A 27,466-nucleotide genomic window follows, 5' to 3' on the forward strand; every position below is an offset into this window, starting at 1 on the left:
TCGTGCCGTGGGCTTTTAGATTTGGCGGGCCAACACAGCATCACAAGGCATGAATTTCTGCGAGCCTGAACACGACACAGCCCACAACAAAACGAGCCTTAAATTTTTAGGCATAACACGACACGGCCACCGTGGACTCTAATTCCCATGAAGATCAAAATAGTATAATAACTCTGCAAAACTATGGCATTTAAACGCAAACAAGGCATATATTAAACCAGTCTCAGTATGGGCAAGTTCAGGTCCATACCAGAAGCATTAAAACCACTCACTCACAGCTTCTCTTCCCTCAGTGTTTTAATTTCCAAAATGGAAACGCATTGAAGAATTAAGCAAGCACTCAAGTCAACACATATGTATTTAACTCTATTTTTTTTTTTTAGTTAATTTGAGATAAAATTTCTTATGCCATGAATAAACGATATTTTTGGGTTTTTCTTCATGTTTTTTTGGTTATTAATAAATCTGCCATATGATACTAATTAATAGTGACATTCTGCATATAATTTACTCTTAATTTTTTTTTTTTTTTTTGGTATTCAGGGTGTCCAAGCCAGTTTGTGCGCACCTCAACTGGTCTTCAGAATTCTAAAGTTAACGACCAAATAAACCTCCAGTGACTACGCGAATTTACTCTTAATTTATGTCAAGTGTCTCTGGTAAATGACATAAGGCTGTCAATCCTAAATAGAGTTCAAAGAGACTTTGAATGTGTACTCATAGGAGGTATATTTACGTCATAATATATTTTTCCTTATAAAGAATTGAATCTAGTTCAGGTTTACAGGACGCACACGGAGGAGATGGCAACTAAATTCCCTTTTCTCCCTTTTGACATTCCCATGAAGGTTATGTGAAAACGATGATCAAAATAACACATAACTATGAGTATCTTTTTTTCTTCTCAATAAAGGGTCAACTTGCTATGCAACATAAAAGTATCTTTTTCAAATTTCCCATGAAAAGCCGCACTCATATGATAACAACATGAGCAACCAACGACTGACTCATATCCTCCACAAAATCAGTGGTTGAAATACGTCCATATAAAGCAAATTCACATGTGTTTTGTCTCAGATTCTTTGATTTTTTTACAGATTAAATTTTTTAACTATCAAGAGTGTTAATGCTGGTTTACCATAAGCAATCGTCTTATTAATACTGCATAATTATGATGGATTAGACAGAAACAAGAAGTAAACATTTTAAGAAGAGAAGATAAACCCCACATGCAAATGAAAGAGACATGTGGAACCTGTAACGAGGAGAATCCACAAACAGAAGAAGAGAGTACAATGATTATGATGATAAAGATCCAGCTTTTAGTACTAATAATACAAGAATACCCCCTTGAGTTTCTGAGAAAGCCACTTAAGAAATGCGAATTAGAAGCAATAGAGAAACAGAAAACACAACACGAAATCACAACGCAACTGCCTCTTCATCTTCAGCTGCTAAAATGAAACCTATCAACAAAGAAAAGAGAATCATTGATCAGTATAATGCGGATGCTGGTATTTTAGCTCAGTTTGAGCAATCTAGTGTGTCTGGTAAGTCTTTTAACTATTCAAGATCAGTTATTTATGCTCCAGAGAGTGTACCTGATGAAGAAATAACTGCTTATTTGTCAAAAATACAAAGGGGTGGTCTTATTCAGCCCTTTGGTTGTATGCTGGCTGTTGAAGAACCCACTTTTAGAGTCATTAGTTACAGTGAAAATTGCTTTGAATTTCTGGGGTTGAGTTTAGAAAGTGATACTTTGGAGTCAAAAGGGTTAAAGGGTTTGATTGGAGTTGATGCAAGAGCCCTTTTTACGCCTTCTTCTGGGGCTTCTTTGGCAAAAGCAGCTGCCGCTAAGGAGATTTCACTGTTAAATCCAATTTGGGTTTGTTCTAGGAGTACCCAGAAACCATTTTATGCTATATTGCATAGAATTGATGTGGGAATTGTGATTGATTTAGAGCCTGCACGGTCAGGTGATCCTGCATTGTCACTTGCTGGGGCTGTGCAGTCTCAGAAACTTGCTGTCAGGGCAATTTCTAGGTTGCAGTCACTCCCTGGGGGTGATATTGGTCTACTGTGTGATACAGTTGTAGAGGATATACAAAAGCTTACTGGATATGATAGGGTTATGGTGTATAAGTTTCATGATGATGATCATGGTGAAGTTGTGTCTGAAATTAGGAGGTCTGATTTGGAACCCTATTTGGGGTTACATTATCCAGCAACAGATATCCCTCAAGCCGCTCGTTTCTTGTTTAAGCAGAATCGTATTAGGATGATTTGTGATTGCCATGCTGAGCCTATTAGGGTCATCCAGAGTAAAGAATTAATGCAGCCTCTTTGTTTGGTCAATTCAACCCTACGGTCACCCCATAGCTGCCATACTCAGTACATGGCTAATATGGGTTCTATCGCCTCATTGGTGATGGCAGTTGTCATCCATGGTAATGATTCAATGAAGCTGTGGGGATTGGTGGTGTGCCATCACACATCTCCACGCTATGTCCCTTTCCCACTACGCTATGCTTGCGAATTTCTCATACAGGCATTTGGGCTGCAGCTATACAAGGAGCTTCAGTTGGCGTCGCAGTTGGCAGAGAAGAAAATCCTCAGGACACAAATATTATTGTGTGACATGCTCCTCCAGGATGCCCCATTCAGTATTGTGACTAAATCACCTAGTATCATGGATCTGGTGAAGTGTGACGGCGCTGCATTATATTATGGGGGGAAATGTTGGTTGCTTGGTGTAACTCCCACTGAAATGCAGGTAAAAGATATTGTAGAGTGGCTTCTCAACAATCATGGGGATTCTACAGGTTTGAGTACTGATAGTTTGGGAGAAGCTGGCTATCCTGGTGCTGCTTTATTGGGTGATGCAGTCTGTGGTATGGCCACTGCCAGAATCAATTCAAAGGGTTTCTTATTCTGGTTCAGGTCTCACACTGCAAAGGAAGTCAAATGGGCAGGAGCTATGCATCATCCAGAGCATAAGGATGATAGTGGAAGAATGGACCCAAGATCATCATTTAAAGCTTTCCTTGAAGTGGTGAAAAATAAGAGTTCGCCTTGGGAAGTTTCAGAAATTAATGCTATTCACTCTTTACAGCTTATAATGAGAGATTCATTCCAGCAAATGGAGGAAAACAACTCTAAGGTAATGGTTAATATTCAACAGAATGACATTGAGATGCAGGGGTTGGATGAACTCACTTCAGTGGCATGTGAAATGGTTAGGCTGATTGAGACAGCAACAGCCCCTATTTTTGGGGTTGATTCATCCGGTATCATCAATGGGTGGAATGCGAAAGTTGCCGAATTGACAGGATTACAAGCTAGTGAAGCAATGGGGAAGTCCCTGGTTGAGGAAATTGTTCACCAGGACTCACGTGGAGCTCTCGAAAATCTTATATGCAGAGCCTTGCTCGGTAATTCTCTTCTTCACAATTTATCAAGGGCGTTGATTATGGATTTTAAACAAAAGAGTTCCCTGTGGCAATCGTCAAATTACTGAAAGTTTTCTTGTTTCTAATTTTCTTATCTGCAACTAGTGTTTATCATTTGCTAAGCTATCAAATACAGGTTGAACTCTAACTTAATAATGTCTAATTCCAATATTTGCTGTTGGTTGAGTGAACCAACTACTCTATTGGTTGTGTTCAGGGTTATATCATTTGATGAATTATTGGCCATTGACTATCACTTTCTGAAAACCCCAATTGATGGCCTTTCTGCCCTTCATTTGTCTTTAGGGGCTGTCAAGTAGAAAAATGACTCTTCGTAGTTCTTAAACCAACCGAGACTTCTGAGTTGATCTTCTCTCTTATATCTTCCTATAAATGCAGGCATCTAATTCTTTTTCTTTTTATCAAACTCTTATTCATTACAGCATACTATTGCTATCCATCTTGTGACAACCATGTTCTCTTATCAGGTCTTGAGACTTGCTTTCTGAAAGAGTAGTTTTATGATGTTTTATCGGAGATTGACACAACAACCAATAGGAGTTGTAAATTTAGATGCCTCGTATGTTTCCTTTTGAAGGACACCAAATGGGAAAAGGAACTAGGAAGCAACAAAATGCTTAATCTTTATGGAGAGCATAACCTGTTAAAATAAATGTTCATTGAAATACTTCTTGCTCTCCTGGTAAATCAGTCTAGCATAGTATTGTCTAAACTATCAAGGTCTATGTTTCAAATCCAGGATGTTTGTACTTTTCCTTCCCATGCAAATATACTTGTATCTAATTTTATTATGTCTGCAAATATTCAGTTGATTTTTTATTGTCCAGGTAAGGAAGACAAAAATGTTGAGTTGAAACTGAGAAATTTTGAGCTTCAAAGGGAAAGCTCAGTTGTATATATTGTGGTCAATGCCTGCACAAGTAGGGACTACATGAACAATGTCAAAGGAGTGTGCTTTGTTGGTCATGACATCACGCCTGAGAAAGTTGTGATGGATAAGTTTGTACGCTTGCAAGGGGATTACAAGGCTATCATACAAAGTCTTAATCCATTAATTCCACCAATATTTGCATCTGATGAGAACGCGTGCTGTTCTGAATGGAATGCAGCCATGGAAAAGCTGACCGGTTGGATGAGGCATGAGGTAATGGGTAAAATGCTTCCTAGGGAAATCTTTGGGGGTTTCTGTCGGCTGAAAGGTCAAGATACACTCACTAAATTCATGATTTTGTTGTATCAAGGAATTAGCGGTCATGATACTGAGAAGTTCCCTTTCGGGTTTTTTGATAGAGGGGAAAATTTTGTGGAGGTGTTATTAACTGCAAATAAGAGAACTGACTCGGATGGGAAAGTAGTTGGCTGCTTCTGCTTCTTGCAGATTGTTGTGCCTGAACTGCAACAGACCTTAGAAGTATACAGGCAAGATAATAGAGAGATCTTTTCAAAACTTAAGGAGTTGGCTTATATAAAACAGGAGGTGAAAAATCCTTTAAATGGTATTCGATTTGTTCACAAGCTGTTAGAAACTACAGCTGTTTCAGAAAATCAAAAGCAATTTCTAGAAACCAGTGATGCATGTGAAAGACAAATCATGGCGATTATCGATGGTATGGATTTAAGCCATATAGAGGAAGGGTAAGTCTCCTTTGCAGGTCTTTGATATGCATATGTTAATCTTTAAGCTCAAAGAATTTTTCAACCATCTCTTGATACTCTGAGCATGACCAAATTTATTGTAAAAGATTTATGGATTTCTTCATTTAGTCAATTTTTATATTTTGGAGTGTTTAATGATTCCTGAGGCAATGTTTATTAAGTATCTAAGATCATCCTGGTTGTAGCAGTAGCATGGAGCGAGACATGCACGAATTCCTTCTGGGCGATATTTTAGATGCTATCGTTAGTCAAGTCATGGTCTTGTTGAGAGAAAAGAACTTACAGCTATTTCTTCAGATTCCGGAGGAAATCAAAGCACTATCACTGTATGGTGATCAAATTAGGCTTCAGCTGGTCCTGTCAGATTTTTTGCTTCATGTGGTACATCATACACCTTCTCCAGATGGCTGGGTAGAGGTCAAGATTTTGCCTGGCCTAAGGCTGATAAAGGATGGCAACAGCTTTATTCATTTACAGTTCAGGTACCACAACGACGACGACTAAGATTATTCATTGGATATGACCACTTGTATATCTAATGACGTTTAACTTTTATCTTATGCTACCTTCACTACATTTGACACTGATTTTCTAGGATTAGCATAAATTATTTTCCTTTTTCCACCTTTATATGTATAATGGTTTACCCATATGGCTTGTTTAAACTGCATTTTCATGCATACCAATCCTTTCTTTTTGTTGTTATTGTAGAATGGCTCACCCTGGCAAAGGCCTTCCTGCTGCTCTTATTGAAGATATGTTTGATGGTGGAAATAAGTGGACTTCACAGGAGGGTTTATGCTTAAACCTGTCCCGGAAACTTCTCATTATGATGAACGGCCGCGTCAACTATGTCAGAGAGCATAACAAATGTTATTTCCTCGTCGACCTTGAGCTTAAAACGAAAAGAGGAAGACATAACGATTCAAGTCGAACGTCCTAAATTACTTCTCCAGGCATCCTCGTGCGTGTGCAAACAACGAGGTCATGGTTGTTTTCAATCTTGTTTGAGCAGGTGAGAAAGTATGAGGCTGTCACCTACAAAAGATTTGGTACATTGTATCATCACCGCCCCCTATATGGCCTGAGAAATCACAGGCTAATGTTCACTTCACTCTTCATGTTCAGTGGGAAGTTACTTATCTCCAAAGCATTGTTTGTTGCCTTGCCTCTGCTTTAATATTTCAGCGGTTTTATATATGTATATACTGAAGAAGTGCAGTGGAAGAAAGATGTTGGAGAATCCAATAGCCGAGGAGCTTACTATTGCAGATGTAACTTTTTTGAGTGTATTTTGAGTAAAGTTTTATGAAATTTATGTATATTTCCGCTGCCTGTTTATTAGTTAAATCAACATGTTTCGAGAGCAATGTTATATATAATGCAAAATTTTCATACAATTTAAAGTGATAATCATGTGGTAATTAATGTCACATAATCCGTTTATATGAGTTAATGAGATCTTCAACTCAGATGCAGAAACCCATCTGACAGTGATGTATAGTATTCTAATCTTACATTGCCAGCCTTAGGATTTTGTGCATTGTTTTCAAACTCGACCCGTTGTGAGACCCGGTAATGTGACCGAGTCACGGGTCGACTGATTCAACCGGTTGGACCGGTGACGTCAACAATAGTTTTATTTTTAAAAATTATAAATTAATACCTTAAATTTTAGTATATCACAAAAATATGCCTACAAAATTTTAATTAGTCTCTAAAATTTTTATTTATTTCAATAATGCCCCAAAAAAATTACCAATTAATCCCTAAACTTTTAACATATCTCTAAAACACTCTAAGAAAATTACAGAGTAGTCCCTATAAATTTGAAATATTACAAACACCCCTAAAACCTGAACCGAACCGAAGAAGTTGTTGGGTCTTGGTCAAACCGGTCCGACCCATAGATCCGATCCGGGTTTTAAAACAATGATTTTGTGTAAAAACATTTTCAATAAAGATAAGATAAACTCTTCTCATTAACTTTTTCTCACAAACGCGACATGACAGCTTGCAATTGATCAACTCGTAATTAGTCAGACAAGACTCATTTATAATCTAACTAATGGTAAATTGTCATATTGTGTTTGTGAAAGAAAACTAATGAGAACTAGCATCACAAAATAGATGTTATGCACACACTACAAAAGACATTTTGGAAAAAACATTTAACTACAAGAACGATCAATTGATTGACTAAAACTCAAAATCATTGTCCCAAATTGTGAGCTGTTAGGCCAAAATTGTAGCCATTTATTTGCCATTTGGGGTGACAGCGTTAATTTTCCAAAATCAGAGAGAGAAAGGTGTTTGGTACAAACCTAAGGGATGACACTGTAATAAACCCTATTCTTTAAATACAAGTAAACGATAGAAGAATCATGTAAACTTGCGCGTTCAAATACACAACCTCCATGTCATAAATATCAATATAAGATTAACACAAAAAGGTAGTCTAGTTCAGTGTTTTCCCACTATATACATTTTTGTAAATGATCCCACAACACATAACGAACCCTAAAATCTCAATTACCAGAGAACACTTGCCATGTACCCATAAATTAATTAAGTTATCCGAACCCGGGATCATAAATAACAAAAAAAGGAAGGCAAAATGGAGAGGAAACGATACACGACGCTCAGCTGGTGGATCATGCATTCTATCCACAATCGTCCCATTATTCTCCTCCCTTGTACAAACCTACCACCACAAACCAAAATGAAGTGCTGGCCGTTTCACAAACTTTCTAACCGTATACTATACAAAATCTGGCCTGCTGCATTAACCAAGTTCATCTCTTCCTAAATTTTTACACTTACATATATACGCATAAGTTAACACTCATAGCCCGATAAATTTGGGCAGAGAGAGCAATCTTCTTTCACTATACTGTCAACTCTTCTCTGGCTTCTCGCCTGATCTATCCTTTGTAGGGCTTCCAGAGGAATCCCCTGCCTCTGACTCATTTGGCTGACGAACTTGGATATTCAAACTATTGGAAATCATATGCTCTTGGATGATCTACAAAGAAACACATTATCAAAAATTATTAATATGGAACATCAATTTAAGTCATCATGTACCAAGACAAGAACTGAATAAAGTAGATTTATACGAAAATTCTTGCTTGTTACAGTTTCCAACAATTTTATCACCATCAAAATAGTTAATCTGAACCGTGATTCTGGTAGCATGATAAATAATAGCATTACCTGATCACCAGCATCTGGGCCCTCCGAGTGAAACATGATAGGGCGACAGCGCTTATCTTCATTCATCAAGCTTGAATTCTGGAAGTGAGCCACAAGGGCTGCCTTTCCCTGAATCCGAGCATATGCCAACGAAGCAACTTTCTCACTGTTAAATTTCTCCCACTTCTTTCCATTAAATGCCTGTAAGAAGAAATGAGTAATCTAGAAAGCATATTCAAGGATTTCATTGGCTGGAAATTTGAGGATGCTGCTAGTTGCCTAAAAAACTGTCAAATAAATAAGTAATAGTAAAGGAAATCTTATAATAAGCTAGAAAATAAAACCTCATAAAATGGGATAATGTGTGCAGGAGACAGCATATTGATAAATGCGTAGCCAACATTGCATTTATTCTGCATCATAAATGAAAAATGTCAATAAATTTGAATTGACTTCAAGAAAATTGTCAAATCTTCTCCTCCTCACAAGCCTGGTCAATCACCTTAAAATCAATCGGCAAGTAGAGAAAATCATAAGTACCCTTGTGATTTTCATCAATAGCAGCTAGCAACATTTTTGAGGTGTACCTGAAGAGAATTATTAAAATTGCAACAATCAAGAATAGGCATTTACTTTGTATTATATATCAGAGGCATCATAGAGATTAGTCTTACTTATTTGGGATATTTTTAATCATCAAGGTTGCCCGAGTATCTTCTCCATTTTTAATCTTTTCCAAGTCAAGCTGAAACTGTTTCTTGGTATCTATCTGGCTCCCATTATTATCAACCCGCCTGCTCCGCCCACGATCAGTCAAACCCTCCATATTGGTGGGTGTCAATCCGGGGTATAGGCCGTTGCTTACAAATACAGGACTAAGTCTGGGTGAAGACATCATTCTATAACTTGAAGAACCATTTTCCGAAATATTTCTCGGAATGGTAATGCCAGGATTAACAGTAGCACGAGGACCAAGATGATTCACCATGAAACTTCCATCATTCTGTCCTATACCCATGCCACGGAAAGCAACAGGATTCATGAATGAGGTTTCCGGAGACTCGGGGAAAAAACCAAAGTGTCTCTCCAAGGGAACACCAGAAGGAGCAGATCCAACATGATGATGGTGATGATGCTGAGCAGAGCCAAGGAAAGAGCCTTGGCGACCAGAATATGGAAACCCATGGCTCTTTCCATTGGATGAGAACGGATGCCCCATAGTTGGCATTGGCCAGGCTGGAGAACTGCCATGCTCTGAATATCTGTTTGGACTTCCCCAAAGAAACTGGGATCCAGATAATGTCTCCATAACAGATCCATTTGAAGTTGAGGTACCAAAAGAGGATATGGTTCCAGGGTGTTGGCCCAACTTTGGCTCTGGAAATGAATGAGACTCTGGAAATGCAGCTCCATGGGCTGAATTTGTATTGGTAAATACATGCTCCATGTGACTACCCCTTCCTTGGTCCTTACCAATAGGTGCAACTTTTACAGAGTTTGAAACTGGAGGATTTAATATTGATGCCAATCCAGGCAAACTGCTTGTCGTTGGGCTTATGTTCCTATAAACAGGGGACTTGCTAATAGCTTGCAGTGGATTAGGTTCAATAGGGCTGCTGAACTGCCCCCAGTTACCTGCCACAGAAGTCAACATGAATTCATCAAACTTAGGCTGTAAGAATAACTGTAGACATAATCAAAACTATAAGATCATGAGTGACGCAAAGCACAATGAAGGACCTTACCTGGCGGAGAGTTGGTAATTGGTGAACCAACTTGATGTTGCAAAACCCTTGATTCATCTTGTTCAAGCTCTTGGTTCAGTTGTAGCATCAAGCTAAAGGGCAGAGGGCAAAACCCGTCAATTTTTTAATCATCGGTATCAGTATTGATAAGCCAAGAATCAATACATAAAATATAATAATTCTAGAAATTATACCACAAAAAAAAAAAAAAAAATCATCGGTATCAGTATTGATAAGCCAAGAATCAATACATAAAATATAATAATTCTAGAAATTATACCACAAAAAAAAAATTGCAAGAGTTCAATACTTAAAGAATATAAACCAATTATCATGCTAGCTTAGCCCCAGACATCAATGTTTTGCAGCGATTTAATCACAATCATCATCGGTTCATTTCACATAACAAAATTTAATGCACAAATAGAAGGAAAAAAAAAGGAATATTATGAGCACCATTCTACCCCAGCAAATCAGATTTGAACCTCACCTTTTAGTTGTACCAAAGGCCTTTATGCTATCAGATGTGAAGCTATTAATTAACAATAATAAATAAAATTGAAGTCAAAAAAATGAAGAGATGGCAATCAAAAATAAAAAGAAATAGAAAAAGATAAAAAAAAAAATTACAAACTTATACAAGTCAATACACCATTCACAATTCAGGAGTCAAGAAAATCAATATACGCACTTTCGACGAGCTCCACCAGGGCGGCTAGGTTCAAGCTTTATGCGTTTCCCAGCTATGTCGCTTCTATTTAATGACTTAAGTGCTGCTTCTGCAGCTCTAACATCATAAAATTCAATAAATTTATGGTGCCTCTTATGTGGAGTTTCTCTTATCTGTCCTTGCATAAACACCAAATTGCACAGATGTCAAAATACAATGGCAAAGGACTTCACGATGTAAAGCCATTTGAAGGAATAACTTCAGCAGAGAAATTCGTCACCTCTTTGACCTCGCCGTAGGCCCCAAATATTTGACGCAGATCCTCATTTGAAACTGATGGATCCAAATTAAAAACTACAAGAGTTCCTTGATTCAAATCCTTGTCTGATGGATTATCCTGGTGCAATAAAAGACATATATAGCTAAATAAATTTGATAATACAAAAAAATGGGGATGATTACCATTCAAAGAAAGTGGGACAAAATGAGTGAAGTTAATAATCCATAGTAAACCTTTGGAATTGAGAAGTGAATGTCAAGTTTTCTCCGTCGGAGGGGCTTGTTCTGTAGTGAACGCATAGCAGTTCGAGCAGCACGAATATCATAATATGATATCATCACAAAGCCCCGATGTTTGCATGCAGTGTACAGAGTTCTAATGTCGCCGTATTGCTTCCAAGAAAAAAAAGCACAATAAATACACCAAAAAAACAATTTACTCATGTTAATAAAGATCTATTGAGTTAATGCAGGGTGCTCAATAATGAGCAAAGCAATCAGCCTGCAGCTTATGAACTAAATATAGACATTTAACAAATAATGAAGTCCATACCCGTGCCATTTTTCATTTCAAGATGGAAAGTTTCAATATGACAGCAGCACCAGACTACTGCCATTGTGATTTCACTAATTCTACCAGTCCCATATGAACCAAACAAAAAGTCTATACCAATTACAATACTACAGGTCAGCACTGTACTACCACTATTATCATTTTACAGAAAAGTTCATACAAATCCATCCTTTTTAGGCAAATGAACACCTTCCATGTCACTAATTACCATGAGCAGACCGAAATTTTTTAACTGAAAAGCCCAACTAGCATCACATAAAGTGGGTCATCTTATTGTGACATCCTTCTTTTCATGACATGTGACAAATGTTTGGAACAGAATTAATAAGATTAATTATTTCCCAAATTAAGAGTAAAATATTTTAATAACATATATACCAACAAGAGTTAAAAATTGATCGACTATTTCAAAAATCTGCCAAGCACAAATGATTTATAAGGTTTATGACTCCTTAAATATTGTCTCGTAAAAAATATGTAAGAATCTCGGAATCAATGATGAGTCATACTTAGTACCCACTCTTATCATATTTAATGCAGAATAATGACTAATATTTCAACAAACTGATTGAATGGTAAGTCAACAAAAATTGGGTGATTAGACAAACACAGATCTTATCAACATATAAAGACGAGATTTTCTGCCAAATTAATAACTTGGTTACCTCAAAAAGAGCTCTCAGTTCTGAATCCTCAACATTACTATTAATATTCCGAACAAATAATGTTCTCGAAGGATGCTCGCCATATGGATGTTCTCCAGCAACAGTTCCCACACCATTAGGAAGACCATAATGGGGCAAACCATTCCCAACAACCCCATCGGATAAACTTACCTTTGACATGCTTATACTCAGGCTCTCCTGAGTACTGTTTTCCAATTCCATACCCCCTCCACTGTCAAAAAGATCATAGTCCTCCAAGTCCTCAAGTGAAGAAGGCAAACCACTCAGGTCAAAATCATCCATAATACCAGCTAAAAGCTCTTCCTCATCATCCGGAAGAAAGCCTTCAGTCACAGAATTCGCATTGTCTTCAATTGAATCACCTCCCTCCACACCTTGATGGTCCTTATTTAAGTCAGATGAGATATCATCAACAGATTGACGACCAAGACCCGCCACATTCAAGTTCACTACGTCCAGTTAAAAAATGTAAGAAATCTGATAGTAATAAAGGGAACATAAATTCTTTAAATAACAGCTATACATACACTTCTCATGTGGAAGAACGGGTAATGAACTAGAGAAAAGCGACGCATCACTTGAGGCATGATACGCATCAGATCTAGCTATAGTCCCCCAGACACCGCTACCCAGTTCTTTAGGCATACTCAGCGGTGGAATCTTAGTAGTACCTATACACATCATTCATAAGACTTTATAACAAGAAAGCCTAATTTTTTTTCTCCAAAGCAACATGATAACAGATGTCGGGATTACCTGAAGAATTGTCAAAAGTCTGCTTCATGGAATCACCCATCCACTAAAACACAAAACCAATTTAAAACACAACCATTAAGCATCAGTTTCCGTTAATATGATTTTACGAAAAGCCATAATAACATCATAGTAACTCGAACTACTTTACAACAAGAAGACACAATACCTGACGAATCCAAAATTGAAAAATAATCTCATTGACTTGAACACCCAACAGAAGATTCAATTTTCAAACGAAATCATCTTAATTAATTTCCCTAATTCCCAACACCCGATAAACTTCCAATGCTATAATTCGGCTTTACCCTCTTCCAGTCAAGAAATGAATTATTAAGAAAATCACCAGAACTTGTAAATTAATCAAATTCAGTATAAACAAGCTTCATGCGTGTTTCGAAACACCAAATTTAAATTCAAAAGCGCTCCAATTACAGAAAAGCAAACACCGTCAAAATTTCCGAACTAGCAAAAACCAAAATAAAATTGAAGAAACAAGTGAACTAACATTCATAAAATTAACCGAAAAAAAACGCTTAAAGTGAGTAGAAAACAAAAAACAAAAAAATTAAACTTAATTACCGAAATTAGGTGCAAAACGAGCAAAACCCTAAAGCTGGAACAAGTGATTGACAAGTTAAAGACTGTTACAAGAAAGAGACTTGAATGTGAACCTTTTTTTTTTTTTTTTTTCTTTTTACAATTTTTTCTCTTCTTCTTCACTAACAAGAAGACTTCCAAAAAACTCGCTCTCTCGCTCTTTAAAATAAAAATAATAAAATAAAGAGCGGAATTAATTATGATTGGACGAGAAAAGTTAAAAATAAAAAGAGAAAAGACTGGTTTATTGATTGTGGATTTGTGGGGAACTAACTCTATTTAAATGGCTTTTGGAGTCCGATGACACTTCACTTATTATGTTTACTTTCTTTCTTTAAAAAAAAAAAAAAAACCCTTTTGGAAATTAATTTTACTCAACTTTAATATTTTAGACTATTGTTAAAATTATATTTAATCAATTATATTTTATTTTTTTATGTCTTGGTATAATAATATTATTTAAAAAAACTGTCTTATGGGTTTTAATTATTAGGAAATTAATTAGTAAATTACGATGGTCGTGGTTGGTGGAATGGGGTGATGTCAACTGTCAAGGGTATAAAGAGCATATTTTGAAGAATAAATGGTTTGATTTGAATACAATTATTTTTTAATAATTATTAAAAAAATAAAGAGGATAATGATTAGCCACGTCAATAAAGATGAGGCGGCTAATTAATCTTTCATAAATCGAGAGCTATCAATCGGATAAGAGTTATACTGGTTACTAATTAACGTTCACCTTACTTAATCTTATGAGACCTTAAAACTATTGGTCAGTTTATGCATACTTCAATTAATTCTTTAGGACTTTAAAACTATCAGTCATGTTAAAATTCTAAAAATTACTTCTGTTAATATTCAAAAAGAGACTCGAACTCAATATTTTTTTAATAATATATCAAATCTCTTAAATAATACACTTAATAATTCTTATCAACTGGTACGGATAATTACTTTACTTTACTAATCACATAATATTATATTAATAATAGTAATTAAACAATGGCTTTGTGTAGTGTAGACTGTAGATAAAGATAATGAGAGACTATAAAAGTATTATTGAAGTCTCTGTCAAAATGGACGGCTGATGCAAGTTACTCTTTCGGTAATATAAGATCAATTAGGATAATGTGTAGATTTTGACTGCTTTCTTCATTCGAATATTTGGATTTATTATTTTTGATTGGCAATTTTTTGGAAAGTAGAAGTCATTATTCTTTCTTTTAGTTTTCTTATTCGGTCAAACTCATAGAAGTTGGGCTTCCATTTTTTATTTTTTTATTTTCTAATAGTCACCATTAAATATTTTCTATCAAGAGTTTTTGAATGCTTTAATAAGGATTTTTTTTTTTTTTCATACTCTTGTGGGCGATGTTCTAAAACCTGACCCAAGGTGCCACCTGGCCAAGGGGTTGGGTCCTAAGTTAAACGATCCAACCAGTTAAACTGGCATGCTGCCCGTGATCCAAAAAGTTTGAAATCTTACAAAAACACCTCTAAAAATATGATAAGTTTATGTAGGTATGAAATCTTGCAAACACACCCCCTACAGCAGTTAAGGTTTTGATTTTTTCGGCCACATTATGGCTGATTTTGGTGGCCAAAATTTAGTCCGACACCACCACTTGAATCACCGACCTCCATTTTACAAAACCCTCTAACCCTAACACTTGGTAGCCCCTCGTTCACCAGTCATGACTTGCATATTGGATTGATTTTTCTAGCCAAATTCCAGTGTCCAAAATTCAATCCCACACCACTCTTTAAACCACTGGCCTCTACTCTATAAAACCCCTCTAACTCCGGCACTTGATAACCCATCATTTGTCCATGATTAAATTAGGGATTTGGTGAACAGTTGAAAATAGTAAACTAGACCAAAGGGGGCGTCGATCACTGGTCGAATCGGTTTGACCGGTCTGTCCGATCTAGTTTTCAAAACATTGCTCGGGAGTGGCCTTTAATAATTTTAATAGTTAATAACAAAAACCCTTTAAGTTTTTTCTACAATAACAAAATTCCTTGTTGTTAAATTATAACTTTAAATTATATGCTTAGAAGATATTGAATAAATATTATTAACTCATAATAATGAAATCCCTAATTATTCAGTATGGATAGAGTGATTTCTATTATTTAATCAAAATGTCAAAGGATCAATGTCTTTAGCCCTAATTTTATAAGGTTTTTTTTTTTTTTTTTTCTTTCTGCTTTGAAGAATGATAGTAGGGTTTTTATTTTTTTTATTTTACAAATAAACGTATGTAAATTAATTATTTTTGTTATTGGCTGACAAAGATTAAACGCCGCATGTGTTAGTGAATAAAAAAAGGTCCTTTATTTTCATATATATTTGGCAATGCTTCCTTTGAGGAATTAATAATAGTATTTTTTTGCGTATAAAAAAGCATACAAATTGCAAAGTGACTTTGTTGAGCACTTTTTGGTAAAATACAAAGTTTGTTGTTTCCTAAAATACTCCATCACATTAATGTTTTTACAATATTGTTTATTTATTTACCCTAAAAAGTTTATCTTATAAATATATTTTATTAAACAATCATGTTGAATGTGTGGTGTTTTAATTTTAATATGAAGAATATTTTAAAGATGATTTTTNTTCTTGTACAATAAGGACTTGATGTTGCTTTAGAAGGAAGGCTGTCAAAACATGATGACATAACAGATGAAGATTGGGCTAAACAAAAACTTTCTGATACATACTGGCATAAACTGGATCGAAGACCCTTGTCAGAGATCTGATTGAATTTTTCTGATGAAGTTTTGCGAGAATGCCTCGATGAAAAGACGGCGGCAGGATTATGGGTGAAATTGGAGAGCATACAAATGACCAAATCAGTTGGTGAGAAGAAATCATTATACACAATGCGTATGGCTGAAGGTACGTCTATCTAGTCTCATATTGATGAATTTAATTCAATTATTACAGATTTAGAGAGAATTGATGTTAAGATTGATGATGAGGATAAAACCCTATTATTATTATGTTCTTTGTCACCCTTGTACAAACATTTTAGAGACACCATGATTTATGGTAGAGATATAATCTCTACTAAAGATGTTAAAACCAAATTAAAGAATAAGGAAAAGATTGATGGTCAATTAACATCAAATGGTGGCAATGATTAGGGGTGTTCAAAAGCGGTTAACCGAACCGGTTAACCGCTTTTCTAAACCGAACCGGATTTTCGGTTCAGAAAAATTTCCGAACCGAAACCGAACCGGTTTTAGGGAAAACTGGTTTTTCGGTTAACCGAAAATCCGGTTAACCGTTTTAAAAAAAGCGGTTAACCGGTTTTGAACCGGTTTTCCCTTTTTTTTTATAAAACTTTTTTTTTTTTGTCCTAAATTAAATTGCAAATATAGACAATACATTGGAAACTAAGAAAAAAAATTTGGGTTGAGATTTTAGATTGAATGAATTAGGGATTTATTTTAGTTTAGGTTATTATATATATATATAAATATATATATATATATATATTTGAAAAACCGGTTTAGAAAACCGGTTTTCGGTTAACCGTTTCTAATTTTTCCCAAACCGGTAACCGAACCGAAAATTCGGTTTTTTGAATTTTTCGAACCGTAACCGAACCGTTTTTTCGGTTAACCGGTTTTTCGGTTCGGTTCGGTTTTTACATTTTTTTGAACACCCCTAAGTATCAGTGGGATGATTTTTATAATATTTGTTGAAAATTATTTCATTAAATTCATTAATCCCATTCCCATTCCAATTCAAGCATACTACGCCAGTGTTTTTAGCATATTCTCAAGAATATTCCGTCGTTCAATCATATCCTATCTGAAAATTGGGCATTTATTTATGATATTAAATGTTCTCAATTAGTTATTTGTTCAATGTATGAGACTACGGTTGTGTTTAGTTTATTATTTTGGATAAAATTTTAGGGATAGTATTTGATAATTAAATATGGGAGTATTACGAGGTAAAATTTTAAAATTTATAAAAAAAACCTCATAAGTTTGCTAATTTAATTAAACACCCCAATATATAAAATAACAAAAACACCCCCATCACCCGTAGTGCTAGATCCTGACCACCACTGTCGGAATCAAGCCAAAAAATTACATTACCACACAGATCGGTCGGATCTATGTCGTAACGCGTCGATATGGCATTTTCCCGCTAGATCCATCACGGATCTGGCCGGAAAAGGTCAGATCTAATGCCAAATGTGGTTGTCGATGGCCGCAAAGGTCCATATAACGACGACCATTTCTTTTGTCGTCGCTAACGGCCAGATCAATAAATTACCGACCATTTCCGGTGGTGATGTGACTATTGTGACAGATTCCGGCTACCACCGACGTGGTTGCCGGAATTTGGCAAGTATTGGTGGGTGGGAGTGTTTTTGCTAACTTTTAAACTTTTTTCTGGGGGTATTTAGTGAAATTAATAAACTTAAGGGGTTTAAAAATAATTAAAAGAATAGACTAATTTTATGGAATAATGTGTCAAACAATATTTGGGGAATATGATCGAGAATATGGGTAGAAATAATAAGCCAAACAGACTTGTAATACTTGGACCATATTAATTTTTAATCCCAAGATTTATAATTTTGTCCCTATTTATCTATAATTAAAAGAAAGAAGAACTTTTATATAAAATTAAGAATATATTATTTTCCCTATTTATCTTATAAAACATATGATATTTGTTCACTTATCGTTTTTATTTTCTAAAAGCAAACATAAAAAAAAAAAAATAATAAATAAATTATTTTCTATATTTTCATTTTCAAATTTATAAAAATATTTTATATTTAATCATAAAAAACGATATTAAATGTTGTTTTATTTACATTTTTAAACATTTCTTTAAATTGATAATAAACACGTTATGAAATTTTTAACTTTTTATTTGTATTTTCGATTTTGTTTTTGAAAACAAAAACATTCAACACAATGTGAAACTTTCCTTATAAAATCAAGCATTTAAGAGAGGAACAAGGAGCGTTTATTCATCAAATCTTCCCTTAAAAGGGTATTTTGAAAAAAGTGGGCTTTAATTTTCCTTAAATTTCTCTTGATTCAAACTCTTTAGTGCCAATTAAGAATGACATAAGGACAAGCAAATGGAACAATATCTTGAAATTAATTAGGATTAGTAATTAATCCTACATCTAATTTGTATTTTGATCGAGTTAATAATAATTAAATGTGGAAACCAAACTTATAAACTTCATCAAACTCATCAATTCATAATGAAAAACAAAAAAAAAAAAAAAAAAAAATCAACAAAATTCATTTATAAAAACATCTTATTTATAATCCAATAATAACTGGGGTGTCCAAGCTAGCAATAATGCTAAATGTACAAACAAATTTTACAAAGATTTGTGTACAAACTGATGTGGTAGAAAATGAATGGAAAAGTGAATATGATGAGTTTGACTTTTTGTACCAACTCTTCCATTCATTTTCTGTCACATCAGTTTGTACATAAATCTTTATAAAAGTTGCTTGTACATGTAGTATTACTCCCGAGCTAGTATTAAATATCTTACAAGCCCAATGGGTAAATCCAGACAAATGTGGTTCAAGCCCAATGGGTAAATGTAGACAGATGTTGTTCAATGGATAAAATGTGGTAGATAACTACTTTATGGGACTTGAACCAAAGACTTCTGAATAACCCACCCAGATGACTAAAGTCTTATCAGTCTAACTCGCTTTCTATATACTAAAACAAAAGAAGATCCCACCATAGTATTTTCATGCAATGTATCAAACCTAAGTTTAATTAGGAGATGTTAACATCAAAACTTTACTTGTTTGAATAAATTGGTGAACATGGGAGGTGGGTCTCTATCTTTAATCTTTGCACATCTTTCAACATCAATTTGGAATTTGGTTGGCCTCATTAACCCTTGGCTCACACCCCTCCTTTTTATCCCCCATTTTTTCTAACTCTCATCATGCATTATAAGGCTTAAGAAATAGAGACCAAACAACTTGTATTTCTTATATGCTTATTATTATCTTTATTGACTCCAACATTACTATCAACACGACCAGTCCGCACAACAAATTAATAGAATTTTATGAAGTATCAGAACTCTGCAGCAATTACAAGAAATAATCACAATAGCTCACTCTTACTCTTTATTCTTTTACACCTTAGGTTTTTCACTATTACAGAAGATATATAATAAAAGACCTTACCCCATTTGGGTTTACTCAAATCTAACCCGACCTATGTCCAAATATTAATAAATTAATTCTAAACCCAATTAGACATTAGACTTATATTGGGACCTCTAAATGGGTCGCTGTAGACAGACAACTGACGTTTCGTCAAGGTTAAGAGAAATATACACCATATCCAACAAGATAAACGAGAGAGAATTGATAGGTGACATAAATGCATTAATTTGGGGTACGGCTTGATAGATTCTCTCTTAAACGAGTAGATATACTAAGGTAATTTTTTTAATAATATTTTGTTATTTTAGTGAAATATTTCATATAATTTGATTTGAATTTTCATAAAGTGGATGATTGGAATCATTATATAAACAAATATTGAATGAGACAATCACAATAATGAATGATTTATATTGTACTGATTAAAGTAATTACATGTATTGTGGGCTAGGACTTACGTGCAACCAAAACTCAACTCATCCAACTTGTTAAAGGCTTGACAAATTGGTAAGTTTGGTTTACAACAATTCAATCCAAAATACCATTTCTTATTTCATAGTTTGTAAAACCCGGGCTTTTTATCGGGCTCCACCTTGCATTTTAAAAACAAAAAACTTGGCCTAGCCCAGATTCGGCCCGAGGTTTTTAGGTCCCTACATTTTACATAGCAATTCATTTTGTAGGTTGTCTGGTATCAAATTCTTTTGGGCCCAACCCAAAAATCATATCACCAAGTTAAGCGCTTCGACAATTTTGGAATAGTTTTAAGGGTGAGCGGGTCCAGCTGCCTGATCCAATCCCTTAGAACCGAACTCGAACACAATAGCTCCCAAGATTTAGGAGCCAAAAGCGGAACTTGATCTGATTCCAGTTCCTGAAGTGGTGGAACGGACCCGGACACGCACAGTGCTATTTCCATCAAATTTGGAACTAAAACCGACACCTCAAATACCCGTCAGTTTTGGTTCTATCCTAAAAATTTGCATACCCCTCGATTAAGTTGTTTAACTATACTTGTTTCATTATTATTTCTATGATAAAAAAAATTGTAGAATAAGGGCTATGATATGGTGTGGATCCTGTAATGCTATTAGGTAACAATCACTGAGTTCTTGATTAGAATATAAAATGGTTATAATTATTAATGTTTATAAATTATTTTAAATAAATTAAATATCACTATACCTTAACAAAGCACCCATATTTGTAATCAAAACATTATTTTGGCTCAATAAATAAAACTTCATAGGTTGATATTGTAATAAATCTATTAAAAGAAATACACTACATTTAAAAAATCCTTATTAATCATGTGGATTTTACAGATATTTCCAATTTGGAGTGATTAACTGATTATCCCACATCGCAAATTTATTTATTTATTTAAAAAAAAAAGAAAAATATCTAAATCAATTGTACCTTGTGCTTCAAAATGTTGTACCTCTTCTCAACCAAGTTCAAACCGGACTAATCTCAAGCGATAACCAACTGAAGTGTAGTACGCTGAACTGAAGAAGCAAGACGATGCAGAGAACTTCACTCGTTTGCTCTTCAAATCCAATTTTTATATTACCGACTTTTCATCCTCCTCAGCTTCGAAACCGATTCTCTCTCTCCTTTCCAGCTTCCTCGCGTCTCCGAAATTACCGACATACCGTCTCTCCTCTGCATTCCTCTGGTAACTCTTTTTTTCTTACTTTATAATTAATTAGCTGAAACTTAACATTTCTTCTCTGCAATTAACTTGTAATCTAGATTCTAGCTTAGGACCTGTAAAATACGGTTATAACTGCTTTGATTATTGTTGAAGATTGTTAAAATTAGTGCGTGAACAGAATTGGACTTTTGCTATGTTTCATGGCGAAGTTTGTTCTTGTTAAGTTAGGATGTTTGGAGTTTTGTTGTAATGTTAGTATAATTGTTAATGATATAGCATAAGATGCTCTAGAAGTCATGAAAGAGTAGAAATAGGTGCAACTAAACTGAAATATATAATTTGATTATGTGGAATTATTGTTTTTTTAATTTATTTTTGTTTCAGCTACTAAAAGTTTGTTTGGAACGGTGGTATTGTATGGGAGTATAATGAAATTCTGTGAAAATGTGTGTGCGTTTGTACTGACTTTTTGGTGCTTGGCTATGTGATTTTATCATTCTGTGCCGTGGGTTGATGACATAGCATTCATAGAGTTGGTGAAATTCTGTGGTGAAACTGTTGAACTGAAATTTTTTGCATGAGATGTCAAAGGATGTGAAGATGTTTAAATTCTTTCTGCTTGTTGAAGTCTTTGTGTGATTGTTTGTTAATGCAACTTCAGCTACTCAAGAGATTGTTGAGACTAGTAAGAGTGAATCAGAATTTGTTGAGGTTGGGTACTTGTCCAGCGTTCATGGGCTTCAAGGGGAGATCTGTGTAAAACCCAACACTGGCTTTCCTGAATTGCGATTTTCCCAGGTATGACATGATTGGAAAAAATTCCTAAAATTGACATTTTAACATTGCCATCTGGGTTATTTTCCTTGACTATCTTTGTTTCTCATGCTGAAATGGTGTTTTTCCAGCCTGGGAGAAGGTGGTTGAGGCAACAAGTTTTGGGAAGAGAGACAATTCAAGAAGTGGAGCTAATTGAGGGAAGAGAACACCATGGACGGAAGAGTTGGATACTTCTATTTGAAGGGATTGACACAGTGGAGCAGGTGAGTTTGAAAGAGAATTACCATTTATGTTTGTTCATGGCTTGATTATTTCTTTTATCATTAGATCAAATGAGGCAATCTTATTCTTATACCTAACCTAGACAAAGCTTTATATTTGTTGAGAAGGAAGAAAGATTGAGAAACCTATCAAGTTTGAGCTCAGATGAAAATATCTACAATTGTTATGATTTATGAGCTACAATCTTGTCACTGTTGTAACTCACCTTTTTAATGGTGATCTTGCTCTGTAGAATTTTTAGGTATATAGCTCTGTAGAATTTTTAGGTATACAGCATGATGTGTGTAGTCATCTAGAGTTTTTTTCATAAATTGAGTAGCTGATATGTGTATGATAATGTGTTAGGACTACAAAAATTTGAAAAATTGGCAATAGTGTTAATTGAATGCAAAGATTTATCAAGGATTTTGCTTTGCCCCTGTTCTGGATATTATTACCTTGCAAATCAATATTCTCTGGAAAATGAAGTTGCCTTGAGATTTTGAGTTATCTTTATTTTCTTGTTTACTGTTTATTAATTGCAAATCAAATGAACAAAGCCTACCCAAGTATCTTGATTACCATGCCAAATCTTTCTGAAATCTTTCTTGTTTCTATCGCATAACAAATTTGTTAGTGCCATGAGTTATTTTGTTGCACTACTATATTCTTGTAATTTAGCTTTAATCTATCTAAGACATTTTCAGGCTAAGCCACTTGTTGGTTCAACTTTACTTGCAAGGGAAGGAGACAGGCCAGAGTTGGAGGAGGATGAATTTTATACTCACGATCTTGTTGGCATGAAAGTTATTATGAAGGTTTGTACTTATTGTGCATAGCTTTATATTCTACTGGTAAATTTGATTAACTAAAATAACTCGTTTTGTTCTCTTTTTATACCTGTGTGTTATAGTTTCAACACTGAGGTTCCCTTTTAGATTTTGTTTGTTTGACAAAAATCAATGAGATGGGATGAGACTCAGGTTCCTCTTTCCTAATTTGTCGGCTTGCCAATAAATGGTAATATAGTGATAGGTTCATAATATTAAGAGAGCAGAAAAAGAGAGAGAATTAACTTAATTGAAGTAGATTGGTAATTATGATTAGCAACTCGAACTTTGCACTTTTGAGATTTTCGTTTTGCTTCTTTCTTTCAGGAAACTGGAGAACTTGTGGGAACAGTTGTTAATGTTTTCAACAGCGGAGCCAATGATCTTTTATATGTCATGCTTCATTCTTCTGTAAATCTGCTTAATGGTAGTGGAAAGGCAAGATCACCAGAAACTGAACAATCTGGTCACCTTGTGTGGATTCCATTTGTTGAAGAAATTGTTCCAAATGTTGACATGAATAGAAGAGAAATGCAGATTACACCTCCAAAGGGTCTTCTCGAGTTAAACTTACGCTTTGATGAGAAGTCCAAGAAAGAAAGGCGCCAGCTTGTGAGGCATACTCTTTCATACTCTACTTGCTTTACTACTTTAGAGTTTTGTTGACAATGTTTCATCCATTTCTTATGTTTATTCATTCGGTATGTTTATGTAAATTGATACCTGTTCTTTCATGTTAAACTTTTTTACTTCTCCATTTTGAGCTTCAAGAGTAGAACGGGTGGGGCGGTCTTTGAAACCAAAAGTTGACCTTTTGTAGCCATATTATGACACTTTGAATTTATTCGTTCTTTTTCTTCTCATTTATCACTATTGGTAGCACAGAAGATGTCTATTGGGTTAAACGGAAACTTGTTAATTGCTTCTTTCGTTGTCATTTGTGTGCTTGATAGTATCGTCAGGTTTTAACTCCATATTATCAATGGTTACAGACTTTTATAGAATTGTACAGCATCAATGCATCATTGATATTAAGCATGCCATTTCTGATCACAATCCTTTATTTTTGGGAGTGAAATTTGGCTGTTTTACCAAACCTTTCCTTTATTTTTTAATAGGAAATATTTAACTTGTAGTTGTTTCCTTTCCGTGTCATTAATTTGCTGAATAGCAACGTCGTGTTTTAACTTCATAATTTCAATGATTACAAACTCCTGTAGAATGTCATGGCATCGCTGACTTTAGCATTCCATATAGTGGCCTGATCATAATCCTTGAATTTTGCTGGTGGAATTTGATTGGTTTACCAAATTCTTTCTTACTAGGACATAGGTTTCTACAGTAAGAGTCAGAGCAAAGCTTGAAGTGAGATTAGAACAAATCGAAGTTGTTTGTTCAAATAATAAGATGAAGCCTATCGTTTTTGGATTTGAGTTGATTGACACTTTCAACAATAATTTCTTATATAATTCTAGATCATATAGGATTCCTTTGCAGTGTTTGCTTTATTTACTCTATATCTTCCTCATTCTAGAGGATCAAAAGACAGTTTATTGTTATGCATTATAAATTATATGTGTATATTTCTTTTGTCTTTTTTTTTTTAAACATTATTGTTGGACACAAACCTATCTGCTCTGAACACATTTCAGGAATGGAAAGAAAGGAAAAAGTTTCAGAAACGCTTAATAGCTGCAAAAAAGAAACTCTGTGAGATGGAGCAGCAGCATGTTTTCCATGGCTTTAGATTTGGGGAGAAGTCCCATACAAGCTTGCTTGCTGATCAGATTGTTGGTGTCAATTCGAAATTGCTGCAACAGGCTTTGCAAAATATTGAGAAACCTTCAAATAGGTGAATTCTAATATTAAGTGAATATTTGCTTTGATAGAAATTGGAGGCTCTGAGTTGACCATAAGATACTGATTCTATGATCTCATATTCTAATGTAAAAACTTTTTATAGCCCTGGTGATATCATAAAATTTACCAACACAATGTTGTTGATGAATTTCACTGGTCCTTCTAACTTTAAGTTCATCTTTATACATTTTATCAATTTAATTGATCATGCAGCTAATCTCTTGTGACTAGTCTGAAGTTGGTTACCATTTCTTTCTTATTTCATTATAATTTTGAGGAATTATGTGTATTTGTATCATAGAATGAATCTTACTTTTCTCTATCTTCTTGAATCAGATGGAATGTAACTGAGGTAATCAATGCGACAAGAACAAATGCAATTAGAAGTACTCTGAAGATATCAGAGGGTTGCATTATTCCTGGTGCAAGTAAAGAGAAAGTGGGTGCCCATTTCAATTTGCTGGAGAAGGGACACAATCTTGTTTCTGAAGGCAAAATTGCTATGGTTTTAGTTGTAAATGACAGTGAGAGGCAGGGAAGGGGAAGTGATCCTGATTCTGTTGACTCTGGAAGCACGGAGAATAAGACTTTAGCCCTTATTCAGACATTACTTTTTGATGATCAGAGACCTGTAAAGGTAATGTCAAATTTTTGACTTTCACTTGTTAAGACTATGATTGGTAATTAATAAACTTGACATACTTTGTAATATATCATGAAGTAACATGCAAGGAAAAAAATTTAGATTAAATTGTATATTCTCTCTTGTGGAGCCAACCAATTTAAAAGTTGATATTCTAGTTTACACTTCATGCAAGCTATATATGGCTAAGAGGGATGGCAGGGACAGGGTTTGTTCACTGCCCCTCTCTTCCTTTGCCCTTGCCCTTGTGTGGTTTTTTCCACTGTTGGGAAAGAGTTGTCAAGATAAGATGAAAAGTTTTAGTGAAATGTTTGTCGGGCAGCTATATATATATATATATATATATAATCCAGAAGCTTCCTCTAATGTTAATAACTAATGCTTTGAGCATAATTATGTACCAATGGTCTATTGGTTCAGGATTAGCCTCCTTTAGTCAGGACGTTTAATGGCATGGTCTTTGTGTTAATTGCAGATGGAAGATCGTGCATCTGTGCCACTGGTTTTGATTTGTCCATCGCATGAAATCAAAATGCTGGAAAAGATTTTCTTGGATAATGATTACTTTTCTTTTGACTCCAAAAAGGTTTGCAATGTTAAAAAATCATTTGAAGAAATTTTCTCTTATAATCTTGACATTTCTTGGATAATGACTAATTTTCTTTTTACTTTTCTCCATCTTCTCATCTGTGGGATATTGCGTCTGTCACATACCAATTAAAGATGACATAAAGCATTTTTTGGATCTCGGAAAGTTTGTCTGGGCTTCATGCTTGTTCTTTAACCTATCAACCTTCTTACAGGTCTGGTTTTTGGAAGAAGAGAACCTGCCGGTTGTTAGCAGTTCTAATGAAGAACAAAACAAGCATAAGATTTTGATGAAATCACCCTGGGAAATACTTCAATTGCCGGTTGGCTCTGGAGGACTCATTAGTTTGCTTTCATCAAACGACATTGCGGAGAATCTTAATGAACTTGGTGTGGAGTATGTTGAGGTATAATTGTTCATTACTTCAGAATCCTGTCTGTTCTGCTGAAGTGATCAGCACAATTTTGTTACGATTTCTTGCAAACTTGTTGCTTCTGACTTTACCCTCTTGCAGATATGCAGCACCAGCGGAAGATATATTGGTGGAAATTCAATGTTTCTTGGGTTTGTTAATTCATGCAAAGCAGATATTGGCATCCGAATATCCGAAGATTCAAAGCATATCGATGAGAGTTTTAACTTGATATTCTCAACGAACTTTCTGAAGAAATTAGTTAAACAGACCAATAAACTTCAGTTCTATGCCATACCGAAACCAAACTCTCATGTTGAGAAGGTTGATAAAGAGTGGATTGATGTTATTCCCTCCACTCCGAACTCATACGAGCTTCGTAGTTCGATTTACAGTTGCTTAAATTCCTGTTCTCTTGATAAAGTTTGTGTAATGGAGATCACGGAATAAATGTAACAAAGACACATCCAATATTAGTGTATACGGTTTTTTTTGTTACCTTTTCTGAGGGTTGCATTGTACTAATTCTTTTTATGATTTCTGAGTTTTGCTGAATTTGCAGGGGATATATGTTATGTATATAGCAGCAATGTTTTAAAACCCAACCCGGGGTA

General features: G+C 34.9%; 3 protein-coding genes across 7 annotated transcripts; 2 read left to right on the plus strand and 1 right to left on the minus strand.

The window, feature by feature from the left end:
- The first annotated feature begins 1,364 nt into the window (after window positions 1–1,364).
- LOC116143265 (phytochrome E) lies at window positions 1,365–6,505 on the plus strand. The gene is made up of 4 exons (XM_031428721.1): window positions 1,365–3,431; window positions 4,298–5,105; window positions 5,315–5,608; window positions 5,838–6,505. Exons 1-4 carry the CDS (start codon window positions 1,379–1,381, stop codon window positions 6,067–6,069), a joined length of 3,387 nt encoding a protein of 1,128 aa, XP_031284581.1. The 5' UTR covers window positions 1,365–1,378; the 3' UTR covers window positions 6,070–6,505.
- A 1,039-nt stretch (window positions 6,506–7,544) lies between these two features.
- Window positions 7,545–13,743, minus strand: LOC116143210 (protein MEI2-like 5). 5 transcript variants are annotated; one of them, XM_031428642.1, is made up of 15 exons: window positions 13,611–13,743; window positions 13,032–13,074; window positions 12,803–12,946; window positions 12,255–12,724; window positions 11,250–11,408; window positions 11,017–11,133; window positions 10,758–10,909; window positions 10,557–10,598; window positions 10,067–10,158; window positions 9,527–9,956; window positions 8,996–9,478; window positions 8,824–8,908; window positions 8,666–8,734; window positions 8,343–8,522; window positions 7,545–8,151 (listed from the first exon to the last, which is right to left on the minus strand). In XM_031428642.1, the coding sequence occupies exons 2-15, from the start codon at window positions 13,069–13,071 to the stop codon at window positions 8,023–8,025; spliced, it is 2,592 nt and encodes an 863-aa protein (XP_031284502.1). In that variant the 5' UTR covers window positions 13,072–13,074; window positions 13,611–13,743; the 3' UTR covers window positions 7,545–8,022. The 5 variants fall into 5 exon arrangements, with proteins under 5 accessions (XP_031284502.1, XP_031284500.1, XP_031284499.1 ...); XM_031428640.1 differs by adding an exon at window positions 13,198–13,339 and having other exon boundaries at window positions 8,996–9,956; window positions 13,611–13,730; XM_031428639.1 differs by adding an exon at window positions 13,198–13,493 and having other exon boundaries at window positions 8,996–9,956; window positions 13,611–13,730.
- A 7,604-nt stretch (window positions 13,744–21,347) lies between these two features.
- LOC116143195 lies at window positions 21,348–27,302 on the plus strand. The gene is made up of 10 exons (XM_031428623.1): window positions 21,348–21,501; window positions 22,142–22,278; window positions 22,386–22,520; window positions 23,226–23,336; window positions 23,676–23,960; window positions 25,001–25,200; window positions 25,545–25,845; window positions 26,327–26,437; window positions 26,655–26,846; window positions 26,955–27,302. The coding sequence occupies exons 1-10, from the start codon at window positions 21,348–21,350 to the stop codon at window positions 27,300–27,302; spliced, it is 1,974 nt and encodes a 657-aa protein (XP_031284483.1).
- Window positions 27,303–27,466: the final 164 nt, after the last annotated feature.

This window comes from Pistacia vera, unplaced genomic scaffold (assembly GCF_008641045.1).
Source record: "Pistacia vera cultivar Batoury unplaced genomic scaffold, PisVer_v2 Contig427, whole genome shotgun sequence".
NCBI lineage: Eukaryota > Viridiplantae > Streptophyta > Magnoliopsida > Sapindales > Anacardiaceae > Pistacia > Pistacia vera.